At 46.8% G+C, this 21,134-nt stretch overlaps 5 protein-coding genes across 9 annotated transcripts in view; 4 read left to right on the top strand and 1 right to left on the bottom strand.

Annotated features, from left to right (window-relative positions):
* Nucleotides 1–21,134, bottom strand: part of tweek (transmembrane protein KIAA1109 homolog tweek) — a 31,450-nt gene that overhangs the window by 6,611 nt on the left and 3,705 nt on the right. The window contains exons 2-17 of one of the 2 annotated variants that reach the window (XM_086835121.1): nucleotides 17,520–20,956; nucleotides 17,260–17,463; nucleotides 15,470–16,022; nucleotides 15,111–15,391; nucleotides 14,936–15,056; nucleotides 14,235–14,330; nucleotides 13,124–13,704; nucleotides 8,086–8,422; nucleotides 6,818–8,017; nucleotides 6,599–6,763; nucleotides 6,290–6,542; nucleotides 5,362–5,473; nucleotides 5,156–5,271; nucleotides 4,293–5,087; nucleotides 3,360–4,224; nucleotides 2,670–3,300 (exon numbers count right to left, since the gene is read on the bottom strand). In XM_086835121.1, coding sequence (XP_086691247.1) covers nucleotides 2,670–3,300; nucleotides 3,360–4,224; nucleotides 4,293–5,087; nucleotides 5,156–5,271; nucleotides 5,362–5,473; nucleotides 6,290–6,542; nucleotides 6,599–6,763; nucleotides 6,818–8,017; nucleotides 8,086–8,422; nucleotides 13,124–13,704; nucleotides 14,235–14,330; nucleotides 14,936–15,056; nucleotides 15,111–15,391; nucleotides 15,470–16,022; nucleotides 17,260–17,463; nucleotides 17,520–20,956 — 9,747 coding nt within the window. The remainder of the gene's footprint in view (nucleotides 1–2,669; nucleotides 3,301–3,359; nucleotides 4,225–4,292; nucleotides 5,088–5,155; nucleotides 5,272–5,361; nucleotides 5,474–6,289; nucleotides 6,543–6,598; nucleotides 6,764–6,817; nucleotides 8,018–8,085; nucleotides 8,423–13,123; nucleotides 13,705–14,234; nucleotides 14,331–14,935; nucleotides 15,057–15,110; nucleotides 15,392–15,469; nucleotides 16,023–17,259; nucleotides 17,464–17,519; nucleotides 20,957–21,134) is intronic. The other variant, XM_086835120.1, reaches the window with a different exon arrangement.
* Nucleotides 337–2,651, top strand: ApepP (Aminopeptidase P). 2 transcript variants are annotated; one of them, XM_020953490.2, is made up of 2 exons: nucleotides 337–504; nucleotides 637–2,651. In XM_020953490.2, the coding sequence occupies exon 2, from the start codon at nucleotides 654–656 to the stop codon at nucleotides 2,496–2,498; it is 1,845 nt and encodes a 614-aa protein (XP_020809149.2). In that variant the 5' UTR covers nucleotides 337–504; nucleotides 637–653; the 3' UTR covers nucleotides 2,499–2,651. The 2 variants fall into 2 exon arrangements, with proteins under 2 accessions (XP_020809149.2, XP_020809150.2); XM_020953491.2 differs by having other exon boundaries at nucleotides 358–504; nucleotides 641–2,651.
* LOC110184853 (uncharacterized) lies at nucleotides 8,402–10,316 on the top strand. The gene is made up of 3 exons (XM_020953493.2): nucleotides 8,402–9,114; nucleotides 9,181–9,567; nucleotides 9,646–10,316. Exons 1-3 carry the CDS (start codon nucleotides 8,694–8,696, stop codon nucleotides 10,149–10,151), a joined length of 1,314 nt encoding a protein of 437 aa, XP_020809152.2. The 5' UTR covers nucleotides 8,402–8,693; the 3' UTR covers nucleotides 10,152–10,316.
* LOC110184852 (uncharacterized) lies at nucleotides 10,353–13,070 on the top strand. Of its 3 annotated transcripts, none has more exons than XM_086835117.1 (5): nucleotides 10,353–10,493; nucleotides 10,551–10,728; nucleotides 10,779–12,522; nucleotides 12,579–12,810; nucleotides 12,875–13,070. In XM_086835117.1, exons 1-5 carry the CDS (start codon nucleotides 10,431–10,433, stop codon nucleotides 12,893–12,895), a joined length of 2,238 nt encoding a protein of 745 aa, XP_086691243.1. In that variant the 5' UTR covers nucleotides 10,353–10,430; the 3' UTR covers nucleotides 12,896–13,070. The 3 variants fall into 3 exon arrangements, with proteins under 3 accessions (XP_086691243.1, XP_020809151.2, XP_086691242.1); XM_020953492.2 differs by having other exon boundaries at nucleotides 12,865–13,070; XM_086835116.1 differs by having other exon boundaries at nucleotides 10,359–10,493; nucleotides 10,578–10,728; nucleotides 12,865–13,070.
* LOC110184855 (proteasome subunit beta type-1-like) lies at nucleotides 16,161–17,189 on the top strand. The gene is made up of 2 exons (XM_020953496.2): nucleotides 16,161–16,275; nucleotides 16,365–17,189. The coding sequence occupies exons 1-2, from the start codon at nucleotides 16,223–16,225 to the stop codon at nucleotides 16,978–16,980; spliced, it is 669 nt and encodes a 222-aa protein (XP_020809155.2). The 5' UTR covers nucleotides 16,161–16,222; the 3' UTR covers nucleotides 16,981–17,189.

The following is a 21,134-nucleotide window of genomic DNA, read 5'->3' as shown; positions in this document are numbered from 1 at the left end:
GGATTAATTTACTATTAGTATGCAGTGGAAAGCATGAAATTATGAAGTAAATAAGAATAATGTTTTAAGTTAAGAAAACTTAAATTACCGCATCAAAAAACAAATAAATATTAAATGAAAATATATATATTATACATGTATATATAATACTACAACAAATATTTACTTTAGGAATTCAGAAAAACGTTTAAAATTATAAACCAACTTCTATACAAAGCTTTTAAATAAAGCAAACAGAATTTATAAAGAATTCCATTTAAAGCTAAATAATATTTCATATTTTGGCGCCTAATGTAGAAAAGCAGAGCTGCTAGTGTGACCCTTCTTGGTGAAAAAATACCAAATTCAAAATGGACCCTGGCAAATTTTGTGCTTTTTGTCGAGTGAGATAACTGCAAAATTGTTTGTCATTGCTAAAAAAATAAAAAAAAAACAAAGCACGTTCATAAAACAATACTTCGCGCACACCCTGTTTCCCTTAAACAATACAGTTTGACAGGCACTGTGAGTACGACATTTATACGTTTTGCGATAATTTATAACGATACGAGACGCGATTACGTTTAATTATCTTATCGCCTTAAGCTGAGCCAAATTCCCGATTAAATTTTCTGTTTCTGTGCTACATTTGGCCAGTTAGGATTGACCACGCCATGAAGAGCACCACGCAGATCCTGGGCAAGCTGAGGGAGCTGATGCAGCGGGCCAAGGTGGGCGACTCCGCCTGCATTGCGGCATACATAGTGCCCTCGGACGACGCCCACCAGTCGGAGTACCAGTGCCAGCACGACGAGCGCCGCGCCTTTGTCAGCGGATTCGATGGTTCAGCGGGAACGGCGGTGATAACCACCGAGACTGCCCTGCTGTGGACCGACGGGCGGTATTATCAGCAGGCGGAGAAGCAACTGGACGATAACTGGGTGCTCATGAAGGATGGACTGACCACCACGCCCTCGATTGGCGCCTGGCTGGCCAAGAACCTGGCCAAGGGTAGCTCAGTGGGCGTAGATCCCCGTCTGCTGTCCTTCCGCGTCTGGAAACCCATTGAAACCGAGCTGAACTCCGCCGAGTGCCAGCTGGTGCCCATTGAGAGCAACCTCATCGACGAGGTGTGGAGCGGGGAAGGCCAACCGGCCCGTACCTCCAACTCTATTATCACCCTGAAGCTAGAGCATGCGGGTATCTCGGTGGAGAAGAAATGGGAGACTGTGCGCAAGCAAATGAAGGATAAGAACGCAGATGCCCTGGTGGTCAGTGCCCTGGACGAGATCGCCTGGTTCTTGAATCTGCGCGGATCGGACATAGACTTCAACCCCGTCTTCTTCTCGTACTTGATTGTGACCAACGACGAGCTGCTGCTCTTCGTGGACTCAGCCAAGCTGCCCTCTGACTTCGCCAGTCACCAGCAAGAGAACAACGTGAAGATAACCGTTCTGCCCTACGAATCCATTGGATTGCAAATCAGCAAGATTGTGTCGTGCAAGGAGTCGAAGATCTGGATTGCTCCCACTAGCAGCTACTACCTAACCGCCCTGATTCCCAAATCGCGCAGACTGCAAGAGGTGACCCCTATCTGTGTGCTGAAGGCCATCAAGAACGATGTGGAGATCGAGGGATTTATCAACAGTCACGTCCGCGACGGAGTGGCTTTGTGCCAATACTTTGCCTGGCTGGAAAACCAGCTGGAGATTGGCGCGGAGGTCGACGAGATTTCCGGTTCCGATAAACTGGAATCTTTCCGCCGCTCCAAGGAGAAGTACATGGGCCTGAGCTTTACCACCATCAGTGCCTCAGGACCCAATGGCTCCATCATTCACTATCATCCCAGGGAAGACACCAACAGGAAGATAACCAAGAACGAAGTCTATCTGTGCGATTCAGGTGCTCAGTACTTGGACGGGACAACGGATGTAACGAGGACTCTGCACTTTGGAGAACCCACAGAGTTCCAAAAGGAAGCATACACTCGCGTCCTGAAGGGACAACTGAGCTTTGGATCTACCATATTCCCAGCTAAAGTCAAGGGTCAGGTTCTGGACACCCTGGCACGTAAGGCCCTGTGGGACGTGGGACTGGACTACGGTCATGGCACTGGCCACGGCGTCGGTCACTTCCTAAACGTTCACGAGGGCCCTATGGGCGTGGGCATTCGCCTGATGCCCGACGATCCCGGTCTACAGGCTAACATGTTCATTTCCAACGAACCGGGCTTCTACCAGGACGGCGAGTTTGGCATTCGCGTTGAGGACATTGTCCAGATAGTGCCCGCCACCCAATCGCCTCACAATTTCTCTAACCGCGGAGCCCTGACCTTTAAGACTATCACCATGTGCCCGAAGCAAACCAAAATGATTAAAAAGGAGCTCCTGTCTGATGCGGAGGTGAAGCTGCTCAATAGCTATCATCAACAGGTTTGGGAAACCCTTGCCCCGATTCTGACATGCGAAGGAGACGACTTTACTTTGGCCTGGCTCAAGAAGGAAGTTCAGGCTATATAAGAAATGGGGACGAGCCTCTTCTATAAAATATCTATTCTGTTTTCTTGAGACGCGACTTTAAGATGCCTTTTATATATATCTTAGAAAAAGGCATTTCAATTGTTAATCAATTAAACGCATTTACAACCAATAAATAAATAATGAAAATGAAAACATTTGGCAAAAACTCACCTGAATCTTCGTGTTAAAGCTGAGCGTGTGCGTGGGAAGATCGATGACAAACTTGGCTCTTTGGCCGGTCACTCCCATCGAGCTGACATGATTCATCCGGTACTGGGCCTGGAGCGAGGGCAGCAGAGCCGCATTGATGGATAAGCTCTGGAGGAGCACATTGAACTGCATGACGAGGGGTTGCAGCAATCCGTTCTGATGCTGTGCCTGGGTTCCTGCTTTGGACTGAGCCATGTGTGAAGCGGCTGCCCTTCGAGCCGCCTGCTGGTGGGGCTGGTGCTGTTGGGCTCCTGCTCCACCGGAGACAGTGCGCTCTCGCATTTCACTGGCCATTCCGCCGCCACTACTAGTTCCTCCCGAGTTGCGAGCATGGAACGGGGAATCCGGCTCCTCGGCCGTATGCGAACGGAGAGTGGAGCGACCAGAATTGCGCTTAACTCGTAACTCCTGCAGTGTGGAGGACAACTGCTTAGAACTGCGCGTCATCATGCCATGCAGCGCCACTGGATGCTGTGGAATGTCTATGTTGATTGCTCCAATGGATAGCAGACCGCTGTTCTTGTCCTTGCCTCGCTTCGAAAGGCTCGAGTAGAGCGTCTGGCTCTTGCCGACGGTCACCTTTACCACGGTCCTGCAATTAAATGAAAAATATATAGAACCAGCGAATGGGAAAACTATCTTTGAACTTACTGTTGACTGGGAGCTACTCCCTCCAGCAGCACAATCATGGCTCTGCCAACCTGGCCAGTAAGGGAGCACTCCAAGGAAACGGGACGCGCCTTCTTTCGCCAGGTGGCCGTGCTGTTCAGCGTGGTGATCTCCGATTCCAACTTGAGACCGGAGAGCGTGGCCAGCAGACGAGTTTTGTGTATTTTTGCCACTCCAAAGACAATCAATCGCGTTCGCTCCTGGGATGGTGCATCCACCAGCAGCATCTCACGATGCTGGGGCACCGGTGTGGGAGCACTGGCGAGATCATCTTCATCATTGCCGAAAGCATGAGGAGGCTTACTCTTGTGCTCGTTCAGGGAGCTCCTTTGGACCACGGTCTTGGTTTCCGGCATGGTACCATACAGCTCAAGCAGGTGGTAGATGGTCTTCCAGCAGTTTGGCGTCTCCAACAGAGGAGCCATCGTTGGCATTCCCGCTTTGGTGAGGGTATTCTGGTAGTCGCCACTCACACTGGTAGCACAGGCACCGTTCAGTGAGGCCTTCGACTCCGTGGACATCTTGAGGATATTCTGCTCATGGATTGACATCGTGGGACTGTCCCTTAAGGGCGAGGAGCTGGATTCATTCAAGTTCGTGTAGCCCAGCTTGCCCTTGACGGATTTCCCAGTTGATCGAAGCTTCTGGGCGAAGCTCTGCGGCCGGTTCTTGGCGTTGGGCGAAGGCGTGAGTTGAATAATGGGCGCCAGGCCGCCTGGACGTGGCCTGGCTATTGTCGTGGGCATAGTTTCGTTGAATTTATCATAGCGCTCGTCCGAGTAGTTCTCCCCATGACCAAAGCGTTCGGCAACCGAATTGAAGGGCAAGATATCTGTGGGCTCGGAAGCTGCAGGAAGAAATAGGAGATTGGTAAAGAGAGTTGTCACTTTCGGAATATACAAGGTTTATCCTTACCCAGACTACACTCATCCTTGGTCTGGCTCTTTTTGCTCAACTCGGGCTGCTCGTGAAACTCGTTCTGGGCGTCCTTTACATTCTGATACATGTTGCAGATCTGGTGGAGCAGCCTCAACAGCGGCATGTTAACCTGCTGCGAGATGAACCTTACATTAAGGCTGAAGTTGATCACAGTGCTGGTATGCTTCTTCAGCTGGCGCCGGGACATATAAATGACATTCTGGCGTGCCTGATCCACCATGCCATCGGACATCTTCAGGACCTCCAGCTCCACACCCACTCGCTCGCAAAGGAATAGAGGAGTGTCCATCATGATGGAGGCCCTGCCACCACCATTTGATTTCTTGCTCAGTTTCGCTGGCTTCTGGGCCGAGTTCTTTTTGTCACCCGCCTCGCTGACAACAATGTCCACGCGAATGGAATCGAAGGTACCGATCAGCGATAGATTGGTGCCAAAGTTCTCCAGCGATGAGATGTCTGCGTTGGAGAACTTGTTGATCATCTGCTGGGGCATCACACCCAGGCAAGTGAGGAGGGGCTCGAAAATCAAATGGGCATCCAGCAGCTTGATGGAATCCTGCATGATTCCACTGCGAGACTGCCCCGTATAATGTCCATGCATCTTGGGCGGAGCAGGGCGAGCGTGCTCCTTCTCGGCAAAGTGCTTCTTTTTGCTATCCTGTTGCTTGGCCATCCAGAAGTACAAGTCCTCCTTGTGGTTCTCGGCTCCCAACCAGAATTTATTAACCGAATTGGTGGAACTCAGCGAGCCCTCTTGCAACGCACCGTACTCTGCGATCATAAAAAAGAGATTAAATAACTTGATTTCGACTTTAAACAGCGTTTGCTTAACGACTTACCAAATTCCGGCATTTGCTTCTCCACCAGCCCAGAAATAATGGGCAGCATTTGAATGCTAGAACGAGATGAATTGCCATGTGAATAATTCGAGGCTTTGCTGTGCACTTTGCTCAAGCTGAAAAGCACATGGACACAAGGACACAAGCATGGCATTAATGGGAGGCGTGGTGATGGATGGATAAGCAGGCGTTCACTAAAAACTTACCCACGACGCGGGAGATGAATATTTGGGGAAGTCGAAGTGGATCGTTGTGAAGCAGTTCCATGGTTTCCAGTCTCATGAGCATACGGGAGTCCTCCGCCGTACTGATTGTTTTCTACAGAGGCAAAACAGGAGGATGGATAGAGGGGTTAATAAAGGGTATACACATTTTGGGAAAAGAACACTCTTCGCTGAAACGTTGTACACTAAACGCAATGAACATTTAACATTACTTACAAAAAGTGAAGTAAATGAAAACCGTTTTAAAACCAGTCTTCTTTGCTTAGTGTACAACTTACTTAGGTATAAATTTTGTTCCATAGAAAAGTAGATAGAGTTTATAGCCGGAAAGGATAGAAGAGTATTGTATTGAATTGTAGAGTATAGTATAATGCAAACGGAAAGCATCAAACACAATGAAGTGAACATTCAAAGCGGTGGATAACTTTTTGTGTTGTAGTGGGAGTGTGTTTAGAGACAGAAGAGAAAGAAATCAAGGAAAGTGGGGAAAATAGGGTGTAGAGTTTAAAGCAGCACACACTAGGGATGTTTATCAATAGGAAATATTGATTGTATTATATCAAAAATAAATTCATTAAATGGTAACAAATGGTTACTATCGACATGATAGAATAATATGTACAGAATTTAAAGGGATATCAATTTATAGCAACGCTAAAATCTCGATTTATAAATCGTTTTTCGCGTTAATTATCGTTGCAGTATGAATAAGTCGATAGGTCTGACATCCCTAGCACACATACACACAGCAAAGGCATTCTTTTTAACTTCTGGTTAGGTTAGCCTTCAAACAAACACATGCATCAAACAAGGAAAGGGAAAAGATAGACACAGAGAAAGGAACCTAGAACTATACATATAACTAGGTTAGAAGGAGATATAACCAGGAGAGCGTTAATCAAAAAAATACCAATGTGAGTTCGATGATGCTGTGTTTGCCCAAGTAATAATGCATTCTCACTCTCTTCCGGATTCTCGCCGACGCCCGAATAGGCGCCCATTTCAACATCACCTTCACACTCATCGTTCTCCGCCTCCTCCTCGTTCTGGGGGAACGAGAAGGTCACGTTGATGGGCCGTGCCAGCTTGTTCTTGTACTGGTGTTCGAACAGAATGGGATTGTAGAGGGTGTTCTTCCACTGTCGACTAAGCACAATGATGCCCTGGAATAGACATTCGTTACAGAAAATACAACGTTTAAAAAGAGGCAACTGCTCACCTGTCGCAGGGTATTGAGATGCGGTACATCATGCTGCTTGAAAATCGGTTCGATGCGCTCCACACCTTCGTCCAGCACCAGCTTTTGCATGATGTAGCACAGCTGGCAACTGGGATCCTCCTGCAGTGTCTTGGAGAGCAGCGTGTAGTTGTTGGCATAACGACTCTGCAAAACGATAATGTAAGAACTCATCTACATCTATACTTATAGCCTTGTTACCTTCTTTATCTTCGGGTTCCTTTGGATCTTCTCGTTGTCCATGGCCTGCGCCATGAGGCAAGCGGCTACTGCCGTCTGCCTGGTGTGCAGGGCTTTCATGAGGGAGACGATCTTGATGGCCAGCCGGTTGCTAGGATTCATCCAGGCCGTGATAGCCGGTGAGGCGGTGCTGAGAAGATTCCAGTCCAGACGCGTCAGATCGATCTTCCGCGTGATGGGCACACATGGTGGAGCAGCAAAGTTGAACCACACCGACTTCAGTTCGATTACACAGGAAGAGGTCTTGTCCGTTTCCTTGACATTGGACAGCACCTTGTCGTAGGCATCCTTTGAGTTGTTTCCTGCCCCGCCGCTAGGGTTCTTTTGCGTTCCTGTTGGATTATTGCCTGTGGCCGCTCCCTTTTCCACATCCTCATCTAGAGGTTTGGGTGTGGATTTCCTGTCACCAGCCGCCGAGGAGGAGTTATCTGCACCTGCAGCATTGCCTTCTGATGCCTTGGGGGTCTTCGGAGTGGGAGGCTTTTTGGTTATCAATCTCCAGGCAGCTTCCGCCTTGGAAGTGGCTCCTCCGTCACTGGAAGCAGCTGCTCCTTCGTTCTGGCCACCAACTAGATCGTTGAGATTGAAGCCTCCGGTAGAGGTGGTGCCTTCAGCACCCGCTCCTGCCATTTCGGCCAACTCCTCCTTGCTGTTCTCCGACTTCTCAAAGTGCGAACGCTTCACAATCTTCACACCCACGCCCTCCAATCCACACTCGAACATAATGTAGCCAATGCTTTCGATACCCGTGCTCTCTGGCATTTTCAGGCACTCGAAAAGCACTTTGCTCTTGTGTTCCGGAATGGCGGTGACGATGATGGGCGAATCCTGCGCACACGACTGGCCCTCAGTCTTCAGGCGACGCAGTTGGGCATGGGCTCTGCCTATGTCCAGCGTGATGACGAGCTCCTCCAGCTGCTTTTCAGAAGTTTCAATCAGTATGGGCTCACCTTGAACATTGTCTGGCCGCGTCTGCGACGAGAGGTGGGCCAAGAGAGCCCGTGTGCCCTTCATAATGCCTCCTTTCTTGTGACTGCTGCCGGACTGCACCGTCTGCTGGATGTATACGTTGTGCATGGAGGCACGCGTGGTCTTGCCCAGATGGAACTTCGTGGATATGCCCTCCATGTAAAAGGTGAGCAGGGAAACGCAACTCAGATCCTGGACAGTAATTAATTGGTTATTAATTTCATCAAATTAAATGTAAAATAAAATAGAGCTGCCTGTACCTGAACGTTATCCAGCGCTGCCACTGAGATGATCTCCTCCACAATGGAGGACTGCAGCATGGTGATGCTGACCTTGGGCAGCACAATCAGTCCCTGGGTCTTTGTGGAGATACTCTCCTCGTATACGTCGCTGAGGAACGAATCCCCGGGTCCCTGGAGATGTCTCTCTGTTGTGGATCGCTTCGAGTTGGAGTGCACCTGGGACCAGTAGCTGAGGCTCTGATCTCGCTTCAGGATGTTGTCGTTGTTCACCTTCGCAATGCACGAGGTGTGGATGAAGTTTACCACCGAAAGCAAGTGCATTGATTGGATTGTGGGAACGGCGGCTTCAACCATTCTGGAAATCAAATTAATTATTATATTAAATATAGATTTTAGCAATTTAAGCAATTTACGATATTCACAGTGCTAAAAGTAACGAGCCTTACAATTTGAATTGTTATCGTAAAATATACCAAACTTTGGTATATTTTTGTGAACCGTGGACACATCACGTAAGAAGATTCCGGTATTTATGACTTTACGTTGTTTGTTTACGTCTTCATTTATCAACCTGTTGGTCACACTGTCCCGGTCCGCGTGTTGATAAAAAAACATAAAACTGCAAAATGAAAACACCAAAGGCAAAAGAATCCAAAAAAGCTGAATTAAAAGCTGTGAAAAATGAACCTGGCTTGTCGGAAGACAGCAAGGAGGTCAAGAAGCCCAAGAGCAAGGCCAAGAAGAAGGCACCTAAGGTACCCAAAGAGGAGGTAAAGGCAGCGGTCCAAGAGAGCCCCCAGAAAAAACTGTCCGCCAAGGATCTGGCTAAAATCGAGAAAAAGAAGGCCAAAAAGCTGGCTCAGAAGCTAAAGAAGCAACAGAATAAGGCGCCCTCTAAGGAGGTTAAGCAGGAGGATTCTGCTTTAGAACCCACCAAAGTAAAGGGCAAACCCATAAAAAAGGAGGGGGAGAAGTCAAAGCCGGCGGTCGCCAAGGCAAAACCAAAGGGAAAGGCCACCAAAGCCAAGGCCAATAACAAAGATGAGGGTAACGTAGATTACAACCGCTTCTTGAATCTATAGAAATCAATAACATTATTATTCTCCCCAACAGGAGCCGTCAAGAGGGAACGCAATCCTGCTGACGAGGCAGCCACTGTTTTTGTGGGTAATCTTCCCATTAATACGAAGCGAGTGCAGATAGTCAAGCTCTTCCAGCCATACGGAACTGTCCAATCCATTCGGCTGCGTACAGCTGGTGGCAAGCTGCTCTTCAAGCACAAACAGCGTAAAGAAGCCGGCTCTCTAAATGCCTACGTGGTGCTGCAGACTCCAGAGATTGCCCAGAAGGCACTGGAACTGCACGGCTCCGAGTTCAAGGATAACCATCTGCGCGTGACGCCGGCGGCCAAGGCGGTGGATGAGTGGAACGGGCAGAATAAGGAGCATCCCAATGACAAAGATGCTAAGCGCACAATATTTGTGGGCAGTCTGAAATACTGTAAGGGATAAACCAACAACACTTCCTATTACTCTCTACAAAGATTCAGGGAATAACCTTTTTATAATTCTTTTTTAGCGGCCAATGAGGAAAAGCTGCGTGAGATCTTCTCCAGCTGCGGTGAGATCGACTACATCCGCTGCCTCCAGGAAGGCGTCAAGGGCTGCAAGGGAGTGGCATACGTATGCTTCCAGAAACCCGATGCCGTGGGCTTGGCCTTGGAACTAAATCAGACCCTTCTGGATGATAGACCCATCAATGTGGAGCGGTACTCCGTAAAGAAACTGGGTGCCAAGCAGGTGCGCGACGCCGCCGCAGCCGCTGCTGCTTCTAGCACATCTGGAAAGGCTAAGGCCAAAAAACAGAATTCTGCTGGGGCAAAGAAACGATTGGATAAGAAGAAGGGCAAGGACAATGGCACGAAGGAGACCAAGGCAGCAGCTGGAAGTGGTCAGAAAAAGAAGTCCGAATACCGGGGCGTGAAGGTAGACGGCATCAAGAAGGCCAAGAAGCCGAACAAGAAGAGGAGTAACGACCAACAGCAGGCACTTGCGAAAAAGATAGCACCCAAGTTAAAGAGTTAATTTGTTCCTCAGGTTAGGTCTAAGTTCTCTAATTAGTTGCAATCCAATTTCTTTCAATTTTTATTCGTTTCTTGTAACGAAGTTGACCACCGAAGTTGACGGGGTAATTGTTGAAAGATTACTCGCAAAGAAAGTTAATAAATATCGATTTTTTAGAAGCAGAAACCTTGAAATTTCTTTTTAAATCATATCTCGTAAAAGGAAAATCTTATCTAGTGATATTTGTGAGCTCAGTCCCGAGTGTAAAGAGTGTGTTACCTTATTCCAAACAAATACAAAATGTTCCTGCTTGCTTACTTCTGCTGGCTTTGCCTGATACATTCTTTTCTGGCGTATCCTTTGGTAAGTTAATGCAAACGTGCACAATAGCAAATCAAGGTGAACAACCAGCAATACTAGAATCAATACAAGGAGACCGATTTCCAGTATGGCTCCTTCTCTGGCCAAGCAGATTATCCCGATCTAACACACGGCCTCAGTGATGCTGAGGTTCGGGAAACCCTCAATGATCTTACCTTGGAAGATCTTAAGTCCTTGGACCACTTAATAAACGAACATATCAATCATAGGGAAGAAGGTAAGTGGTCAATGAATCAATTTTCCCAATATAATTAGCTAAATTCGTAGAGAACAAAGCGAGTCTAAGGAGCATGCAAGGGAGCAATAAGAAGTTTCGTGCTGTGGACCGGGCATTGAGCGATGGGTGTCGGGAAGAGAACGATTGCGACGAGCCACAAACGACGACCTGCAAACCAAAATCGTGTCCAACAACCAAGCGTTGCAAAACCACTTGTACACCGAAATGCTCTCGAACCACTAAGCCCGATTGTGTGCCCAAAACTACTCCCTGCAGCTCCAACGATGTCTTTGGCAAGTGCCCACAGGTCAATGAGAAGGTTAAGCGTAAGAAACCCAAAGAGGACAATGAATGCGAATCCGATGACTTCGAGTGTTTAGCTAAAAAGCGGATGGAGAAACATAAGAACAATTTTCAGGAGCTGAATTCTCCAGGGAAATACATTCCAGCGAAGGAATTATCTGGGATTGAGAAGATCGGAGAGCAAGTCATTTCCTCATTTAATGACCAGGGCGAACCACTAGACGAAGCCTTACATTTGGATTACCCAAAAGAATCCAGGATTATGGAGCCTGCTAAGCTGCATGAAAATATGGCTAATCATCACGCCAGTTTTGAAGATGAACACCAGCAATCCCATTGGGATCAGGCTAACCACAACATAGATCATGAAACGAACTTAAATCTGGAACATGAGGTAAACTATGAACGGGAACAGGAGGTCAACTTAAAACAAGCACCTCAAATCAACATGCAGCAGGTAGACTGGGATAATTTACACGGTATTTTGGCCAATATTGATACGTCTAATTGGGAGAATTTAGAACAGACTAACTCAGACAAAATGAAACTATCAAATTGGGCTAAATTGAACCCAGCTAGTTTGGCCAATATAGAACAAGCCAATTTTGACAATATGGATTTGTATAATATGGCAAACGTAGAACAGGGCCATCAGCCTCAGCTTCGTCAGGAAAATAATGACAAATTTGCGATGGGAACACAGGCTAATTTTAAGTCAAATCAGAAGCAACAGTTTGCGTTTCATCAGGAAAATAAGGCCAGCTTAAAACAAAGTCATACGGCCAAACTGGAGCAAGGAAATCTGGCCGCTTCTGAACACCAAAATCGGGCTAACCAACAGTTACAAAATCAGCACAGTTTTGAGCCGACTCATTTCAACAGTCAAATGCGCGACTATCATCAGGCTAACGCCGATCAGCTTCATCGTCAGGATAGAGAGCTGCGATCAGAGGTTAACTTTCACCCAAGCGGAAATCAGATCTCTCGAAAGAGAAATGCCGAGCATAAAAATCAGGCCTTTACACAGGGTCAATCACATAGGGAGCAGCGATCGGAGGTCAACTATCATCCAAGCCCTAAGCAATGGTCTTCAAATCAAGCGAAACTAAATAAGGCTAGACTTCAACCAGCTCCACTTGCGCCTTATGAAGGACATCAGCTTTCGCGAAAGAGAAATTCGAATAAAGAAAGTCAGGCTCTAATACCACAAGGTCAGATACATAGAGAGCAGCGTGCTAGGATCAACTATCATCAAGGATCTGAGCAATGGAATTCTAATCAGCATTTAACAAACCAAAGGGAATTAAATAAGAGAGAAGGTGAACAACGTGTCTCTTATAAAGGACAGCTCTATCAAAAAAGAAATTCCGAAATGGAAAGACCTTCTGAGAAGCGAAGTGTTCCAATGCAAAAAAAAGAACAGGCACATAATGAACCACAAGCAATGAAAGCTGATTTGACCAAGCGGGAAAGTCACTTGGAAGTCGACAGGTTAGCGGCTAATCCATATGAATTTCTGATATATAATAAACCATTTTCCATTGCAGATTTATTGCCAGTAGTGCCCGCGATCCGCCTCGCTATCTAAATTCTATTCAAAACGATTTCATTCAGAGGGAAAACGAACGTCGTTTGAAGGAGGATCGCAGCATGAGCCAAAGCTTGAACCTGGATAAGTTGGCTGGCGCGAAGGAGGTCAGTTCTCCAGGGGAATCAGATTGGACATCCGATAATAGGAGGGGCAAGCGAGAGAATAGGTCAACTGATGATGCTCCAGAGGTGAGTACCATATAATATGATATCCTAACCGAATATATATCTGTATGCATTCAGAACTCCAAAGAGACATACATTAAGAAACTGATGGACTCGTTTCCTCGGGATCAGGGAAGCCAGATTAATGCCCATGCAGCGTTTAAAGACTCTCCGTTAGCGCATGAGCGCATGAAGCGAAGTTAAATTTCATATTTTCAATTTTCCTGCAACGTAGTTAATTTTACCTATTAAATATATATATTTTTTATACACGGCAACCCAAATGAGGAACTTGGTTATAAATATATATGGAAGTAATGGAATATAAAACACTCACCTTTGCAATCCCTCCAACAGAAGCGGTGTAAGGAAGACGTTTAGCTGTCCTTTAAGTCGCGCCACCACCGATGTGCAGGCCGCTCCTCCCTCTGCCTGCAGGCTCATGAACTCGCCATCATCGAACCCATTTGTCGTCTTGTCCGTTTCCTCCTCCTTTAGCAGCACACTAGGATCCCAGGGATGCGACTTGGGTCCTCCCATAAATGTGGCCGAACTGTTACTACCCGTTGCATTTTCGTATCGGGGAACCACTTTGATCTCCCGCCAACACGAATAGAGATCAAAGTGGGGCAGCATTTTGCTGCCAATGTAGGTTAGGCCACCATCTTCGTTTTCCGAGAACAGTGGCGTGGAAAAGACATCGGGTCCCAAGGGAAAGGAGCATCCATTCCAATTGAAGCACTTCACCTGCGACAGGTGATTCAGATAGCTGGCCATTAGCAACGGCGAGTCTATGATCGGCCGGTTGACTTGCTGATGGAGATTGACCAGAGCCACATCCTCCTGCGACGACATGGCCGAGATAAAGGAGTTAGAAGACAGTGATGGTGTGCCGGATGATGAGCCACGGGAATCCGCCTGTATAGAATGGAGATGAGATCAAGGGATTACAATTGGGTTTGACAGAGGCAGAGGAGATGTTTGCTTTTACGGCTGCTACAACTAATATAGCCAGATCAAAGGGCGCAAGCAGAAAGTCGTGAGAAACGTTCATGTTGATGTGCTCAGTTCTGGTTTTCAGAAATAATTTCGAAAAATAATACACAACAAAAATACATAACAAAAATTCAATTAAGATTGCAACAAGTTTGCAAGAAATTTTGTAAATAAACTTTGGTAACTTGACGTTCTCGGACAGAAAGCCAAAAGGTCCGGGAACTAATATCTTAAGACTAAATCTAGATCAAGTAAACCTCACATGCACTAACTTCCAACATTCATGCAAATGTTGAACGCCGAGCCAAGAGTTTTCACGAATTCCGTTTTAAGATCAACGTAGGAAATAGCTACAGGTACATCGAGATGGAAATTTTGGTTTAGTTGCACTACTTTGTTAGTTTAGAAGAGGTTTTTGGTTTTTGCTGTTGGTACTACTAAGAACTACTCACATCATGAACAAAATGTCGGTACTCAGGTCGTGATGAGATATTTGTTAATTTTCTTATTGGTGTAGCAAGACCGTGAATGCGTCTCGCGTCTTCGTTCTGGATGAGTTTTGATTTCGGTTTTTATATCGATTTAGTTAGTTTTGGATTTCGATTTTAGATGAGTCGAGTTTTGAGGAAAGGAATAGATTTTAGGTGTGGATTACAGTTGTACAGATTTAGAATCGATCTTTCATTATCCAGCAGTGTAAATACTAGGGATCTATCGATCTTGTATCAATTTGAATATATTGTTTGATATCTTGAGACAAATAAAATGTTAAATGTCTAAGATGCGATATCAAATTGGACTTTTGATCCCTAGTTAATACATTTAAAAGCTGGATATTGAAAAATCGTTGCTTAGTTGCTTATAAGTTATTTATATTAGAGTTATATATTTGTTCTTAAATATTAAAGAGCGAAGCATGCACTGAAAGAGCGTTTTCATAATGGAATTTGGATTGTCATTTGCTGCCCTGATCAATAACTGAGTGAAATCGAATCAAACGATAAGGATATAGTGAATAATTCAAAACTTGGCTTTAAAGCAGCAAAGCTAAACGCGATTGGTGTGTAAAAGTCTCCGAGTAAATGACCTAACATATGAGAGTATGTATACATAATCGAAGTAATCCCGAATATTGGTAATTGTTCATCTTTACCAGTTCAGTAGTGCTCTGCGGGCGTTTCGGAAGCGTTTTATTGCCGTCGGGCGCATGGATCTCCAAGTCGCTGCGATATGTGGGCAAAGTATGGCTTCCATTCTCGTTCTGGGCTCCAATACTATAAAAATACACTTTTGTATATACGAAATGGGGATTATATTCCAGCAGTTACCTCAAATCTGATGAGAATCGCTTCTTTCCAGACAGCACCACTGATCCACTGTTGGCACTATTTCGCTGCTTCATAGATCCTCGCTGCGACATCACATTCGATATGTCCTCTTCGGCGGAGAAGAACATCTCCGAGGGATTCTCCGATGTCAGCGATATGGTGCGCTGCACTTCTCTAGGAAGGTGGTCACCGCCCAAGCCCTGGGCATGTAGAGCTATATCAGCTATCTCGAACTCCAGGGGATGAGAATGGGGTGCCGAGTGTGACATCTCGTCAGGTATCTAAACATGGAATAAAGTAAATAAATATTAGTAATATTATTTCATAATTTAATTTAATAATATTATTTCTGGTCGTACCTCATGTTCATCATCCAGGACATCCCCGGTCAGTCTGGAGTCGGAAATGCTCGTCTTCGGCGGCGACACTCGCAGCCTGTTCGAGTCGGAGCCGCGTCGATGCCCACTTCCCATGTCGCTGCCACCTGCACTACCCCCTTCGTGTTGCAACTGAAGCTTCTTGGAGGGACTGTCCAATAGGCGGGCATAGGGCACCTCCACGGAGGTCTGGCGTGTGCAGGGATATCGTTTGTTCCTCCTTTCCAAAGTATTTGGCGAACCAATGCTCTCACGCGACTTGTTTCGATTGCTCAGGTCAGGTTTCTCGACTCCGGTTGTTCCACTGGCACCGATCTTGAACTTGGTCCCATCGGGTAAGGAACAGAGATCCGATTTCTTAAGGCTTCCATTACGTAAATCCCCGGCCGGCCTGTACAGACGACCCTTGCCATTAAAATCGGCCGAATCGTACAGCGAAACGCAGTGCAGACTGTAGGGTGGTGTGTGGAAGACTAGTTGACCCTGGTGCAGAATGCTCTCGCCGAATCCAAAGTCCTTATTATTGTTGATGATGCTGTAGAAAATACAAAAAATAATTATATTAAATATTTACTCGAAAAAAAAACCAATTAACACTACAAAACGGTTTTAAAATCTTGTGAGAAACGTAAATTAATGTGTTTTCAATATTTCTTTACAGGATACAGTATATATAAGCATACAAGTAGCTATTGAATTTTAAGTTTTACAATATCGAAACTGTCCGTAAAAGATATGGAATCATTGAAATATATGGAATTAGAAAAGGAAGTCTCGTTAAACGAAGGGTGAGTTTCGATCCTCTTGTTTACTATTCAATTTTGCATGGCGTTTCTTTAATCCAGATCTTTTTCCTGCTTCCTAATTATTCCCTCAGCACCATTGTGGCCATTGCCGGTGACGACTTCGTTGTGATTGCGGCGGATACTCAAATACACAGCAATGACTTCATACCCATGTGCAGGCAGGACAAGATCTTCAAAGTGTCACCATTGGTGGTTATGTCCTGCACTGGTTCCTGGCCGGACACCTGCGCAGTGATCCGTCTGATGAGGACGACCGTGTCCGACTACGAGGGAACTCATCGGCGCCCCATGAGTATCGATGCCATGTCCCAGATGCTCTCAAACAACATGTACAAAAGTCGGTCCTCGCCCTACTCCATATCCACTATTCTGGCCGGAATTGACAAGGAGGGCAAGGGTGTTGTTCTTTCGTTCGACTCCCTTGGTCATTACGAGCAGATGAATTACCAATCGGTCGGCACAGCCAGCGCCATGGTGCTGCCAATTCTGGATAGCCATCTTGGGCCCAAAAACCAGAGCCAGGAAACCCCCACTGAGAGGATCGAGGTGTCCGAGGCGGTGTCTATTGTCTCTAGCTGCATGGTCATTGCCGGCGAACACGACTGCTACAGCAGTGACTCTTGGCTTCTAAAGATCATTAACAATGATGGCATCGAGGTCAGAAAACCACCTCTGCACCAAGAGTAAATTTGGCAAACCAATCGTGTATAGACATTTAAGTTTGCTTTTGGTTCTTTGATTATGTTTGTCATTTTAAAGTTTATGTTTTACGTTTTGTATTCGAAATATTATTGATTTGAATGCGAACCTACGATAATGTTATTAACTTTGGAAGCTCAAAGATAATATGGAGACGGAAAAACTGAATAAATATCATTAAATCCAGTAACAAAACGAATCTACTATATATTAGCTTTAAATTAAAATTTTCTTAGCTAAGGAAGAAGTAATTTCTGAGGTACTTACAAGTAACGCGCAATGTTGTAGTTATCGTGGACATCCTGTGCCGTTGGCTTGAAAAACTTCTGACCATTTCGATTACTGCCAAAGAAGGCGCAGCCTCCAATGCATCCACATCGTGAAATTTCTGTTCCGGAGGACAGAGCACTTCCATTATGTGACCAGAGGAACCATAAGCGTTTAAACTTGGCATCATGTTCGCGCAGGAAACTGAAATTAAGACAAAAGCTGTAGCAAGGAACACATATTTATAGAATTTCACTTACTTGTGCTGCACTAGATGCAGTTCGTGATCCGGTATCGGCAAGGCGGAAGCTCCCTCCAGGAGAATAGGACCCAGCGAAGTGCATCCCACCTCCACCCAATTCTCGCAGAGATCGGATGTTTCCGGTGTGCGCTTAGCATGCGGCTCCGAGAAGCTATCCCTCAGCTTTCGCGTGGCTTCATCCCGGGAATCGCGTCTTGAAAAGGAGTTGGAGCTGCGCTTTCCTGCCTTGCCATGTGGAGCATAGTGTGATCCTCCAGCTGCATCCTGCGACTTCAAAGAGTCCTGATCTGCTCGCCTTAACTTTCCGGATCGATTGCTGCCCGTAGTGTTGGTATTAAACGAGGAGGTCGTAGTGTGCAGCATGAAAAGGCGTAGCAAAATGGAGGGCAGCAAGCCAGAGATCCCGGACTTTACCCGCTGGCCGTGAAGGTTACAATTCGCCAAGCGGATGGGTGAGATCCATGCGTGCAGGGCAGTGCCGCTCTCAATAAGGTAGACATCTACGGCATCCACAGAAACTCGTGTCATTTTGTATTTGATATCCTCGGAGGAGGGACACTTGTACTTCTTCTCTTCCTTGGTCTGGGGACACAAGTTGCTGGGCACTCCGTGATGGCAATTCCTTACTGTCTTCGGTGACTTCAGGCAGTTCTCTGGATCGATGGCTAGTAGGATGAGAGTCTCCAGACCAGTGACCACATTCACTAGCTGGGGCAGCGTAAGTTTTCCAGTGAGTTTTCCCAACTGCACTTCCACCAGCCAGGAGTATTCCAGCGTATCCTCATCCAGTGCACATCCTTCATTGCTGAACATGGCATGACCTCTCACCTGGACTGCCGAGAGCAACAGGTGACCCTGGTTAATGTGCTGCTCCCGTTGCGAGCGCTGAAGGCAGTCGGAGGCCAGCAAGTACGACGGACTAACCAGAACCTGTAGAGTTGTTTCGTGATACCGCTTATTCATTTCGAAGCCAAACCGTTCAATTAGCACCACTGGACACGGGGGATCGTCTGCATTGCAGTTCTTCATCACATGCGCTTGGATATCATGGACAATCACAGAAACCATCACTTCCAGTGGTCGGTAGAGACGAGGATCAAAGGGCTTCCGTTTCTCCTCGGGCGCTTGAGTTTCCGAAATGGATTTGTTGGCCAATTCCTTTTCCTTGGCCAACAGTTGATCCTTGGGATTCAGCTGGGTGGCCCCTGGCTCCTTCATATTTACATTTGACTGCTCCATATCAGTAAAGTTTTGATCCTCCCCGAAGATATTCTCCTTTAGGCTTATAAAGTTGCGCAGCACATTTCCGTAGGCCATGAGAACCGAGCTGCCAATCTCCAGTTCAACAGTCACATGATCCGCTGCCAATGTGCCGGGATCGAATTTACTATATTGCTCGGGCGGCTGCTGCCAACTGCTCACCGGGGATTTCCTGACCTTGGGTATTCGCATGGGACTCAGTAGAATCTCCTCCTTCTCCGGCGTGGTGATATCCGCCTGGGGATCGGGCCCCAAGGGCGGAACGGGGTGATAAACATACTGGATGGACAGTGCCAAAATTGGCACAGCCCAGCAGTCAATCCAACCGGCGGAGCGCTGGCAGATCTTGCGCCACTTCTTTGAGTATAACTCCGGGCGCCGGATGAGCTTGCCCTCCCTGGTCAGCAGTCTTGCGTTCTCGTCTATGGCTAATACAATCGGACGCACCGAGGATACCTCCGGCACGTACAAGCTCAGGTCCAAGCCCTCGCCGTGGATCCAGAACTTCAGCGTCACCGTCTTGGGCAGGAAGTCGTCAAACGGCAGGGCGAAGCTCATTTCGAAGACGTCCCCACAGAAGGCCAAGTGGTTGTTCTCCTGGTTGGCACTGCTGCAGTCTATCCAGTTGTACTCGTTGCACAGCATAAGGATCTCGAACTCATGCAGCCGGATGCTGAAGTTGCAGGTGTAGGGAACGAAACTGAGTATATCCGGTCTGGCCTTGTTCGCCCAATCCTCGATCAGGTCTTGGAAGAAGCACTTGTGTTTGTACACAATAAAAGCACTGGTCTTGCAGCCAGACAACGAGATGCTCCAGTCCTGCGGTGCATTCCACTTTGTCGGATAATGGATCCTCACCTTGTACTCCAGGGACTCGAACTCGGCCAGGCTGCGATACTGCAGCGATGTGGTGGCCTCCACGTGAAATAGCTGACCCTGGATCTTGGAAGTATAGCCGTCTGGCTGGGTGACCCAGGGAATCGTAACCTCCACATATGAAGCAGGTCCCACTGTAATGTGCATCGCGTTTGTCTCTTTTTCCTTGGAGAAGAGAATGTCGATGGTGGCCTCATTTAGCACGCAAAGTGTCACATCGAAGGACTGATAGCTGCGCAGCTCCCCAGGCTGGGGGGTTGGTGTGACCTCTGCCTCCTTCCAATCCGAGGGATAAAAGTATTTGTACAGGTGATCCCTTTGACGATCAGCCCAGGGTCCGTAGCTGAAATCCGTTCCCTTGAGGCATCTCGCATTGATACCCCAAACTGGGGGCGAGGGCTCCACCACATCCCCGTTGGGTAGGACTATCTGTACAGGTTGTTCCGGCACCACGCCAGGCTCATCCATATAGAAGTACAAGTCCATTTGATTGGACATCATCACCACGAAGCCCTCTCCCATATATCGAGGCGGCTCATCAATCAATCCGGTATATTTGGGACTCGGACAGAAGAGCACCTTGGCATTCTCCACTTTGGCCTTCACAAAGTGCATAAAGTGATCCAATTGACACACGGCTGGTTTCGTACTGTAGGTGCAGTGGGCCTCCTCCACGGAAATCGAGAGAGTTGTCGGCGTCAGGCGGTTTCCAAAGACGAAACGACCAGAGCAGATGTCGATCTTGATCACTGGAATCAGATCCCTCCAAGTGGTCGCCTGCATGGCCTCCGAGTTCTTTACATTCTGTATCCTCTGGCTTTGTCGAGCATTCTCGAGGTTCATGTGGTGCTCCTTTAGCTTATTTCGTTCCTCATTGCTTACCACATCCGTGGGTATAAGCAGCGATGGCTCCAGCCCAAAGGTCTTTTCCAGCTTGTCGTACAGATCGGATCTGTTGTAAATGTGCAGCTCGTAACCATTTAATTGGACCGATAGACGTGTGTCCGAGTGGGAGAGATCCTCTGAGACATCCTTGGGAACGTATGATCGCCACCAGCGAAAGATAAAGTATCCGTCCTGTGCTCGCACCGTGTAGTCGTAGGTGATGTACACAAAGTCCCGAAACATAATCTTTCCAGCCAATGGATTCAGGGCCACAGATCCGATTTTAAAGTACGCTCCCTTAATGAACCACCTGTTGGCGATCTTTGTGATCAGCATCCCGATCACTCGGGAATTGTAGAAAGTGATGTATGTCACCCAGGTGATGGTGGTGAGTAGCGACGCAAGCAGCCATATCTGAAAGGGTTGAGAAATATAATGAAGAGGGATGTTTGTCGAGAAAGAAATTTGATATAAATATAATAATTTAATCAAAGTCTAAGGCATAGCTTTTAGAAAGATTTTCATTTCAAGGATTAAATGATTATTATATTATCAAAAAATCAAATAAAGCATTTTAATTTATTACATTGCA

The sequence above is a fragment of the Drosophila serrata genome, unplaced genomic scaffold (genome assembly GCF_035046125.1).
Source record: "Drosophila serrata isolate PLE 108 unplaced genomic scaffold, ASM3504612v1 contig_275, whole genome shotgun sequence".
Classification (NCBI taxonomy): domain Eukaryota; kingdom Metazoa; phylum Arthropoda; class Insecta; order Diptera; family Drosophilidae; genus Drosophila; species Drosophila serrata.
The sequence above is the reverse complement of the archived record's forward strand: the minus strand, read 5'-3'. Positions and strand labels throughout refer to the sequence as shown.

Bases quoted from the DNA above. Each gene is read 5' to 3' on its own strand.
- LOC110184855 (XM_020953496.2), top strand. From the start codon at position 16,223: ATGGAATCATTGAAATATATGGAATTAGAAAAGGAAGTCTCGTTAAAC. The intron at 16,276-16,364 runs GTGAGTTTCGAT...TTATTCCCTCAG, and splicing joins GAAGTCTCGTTAAACGAAGG to CACCATTGTGGCCATTGCCG.
- LOC110184852 (XM_020953492.2), top strand. From the start codon at position 10,431: ATGTTCCTGCTTGCTTACTTCTGCTGGCTTTGCCTGATACATTCTTTT. The intron at 10,494-10,550 runs GTAAGTTAATGC...CAGCAATACTAG, and splicing joins CTTTTCTGGCGTATCCTTTG to AATCAATACAAGGAGACCGA. The intron at 12,811-12,864 runs GTGAGTACCATA...GTATGCATTCAG, and splicing joins CAACTGATGATGCTCCAGAG to AACTCCAAAGAGACATACAT.
- ApepP (XM_020953490.2), top strand. From the start codon at position 654: ATGAAGAGCACCACGCAGATCCTGGGCAAGCTGAGGGAGCTGATGCAG.
- LOC110184853 (XM_020953493.2), top strand. From the start codon at position 8,694: ATGAAAACACCAAAGGCAAAAGAATCCAAAAAAGCTGAATTAAAAGCT. The intron at 9,115-9,180 runs GTAACGTAGATT...TCTCCCCAACAG, and splicing joins GGCCAATAACAAAGATGAGG to GAGCCGTCAAGAGGGAACGC. The intron at 9,568-9,645 runs GTAAGGGATAAA...ATTCTTTTTTAG, and splicing joins TGTGGGCAGTCTGAAATACT to CGGCCAATGAGGAAAAGCTG.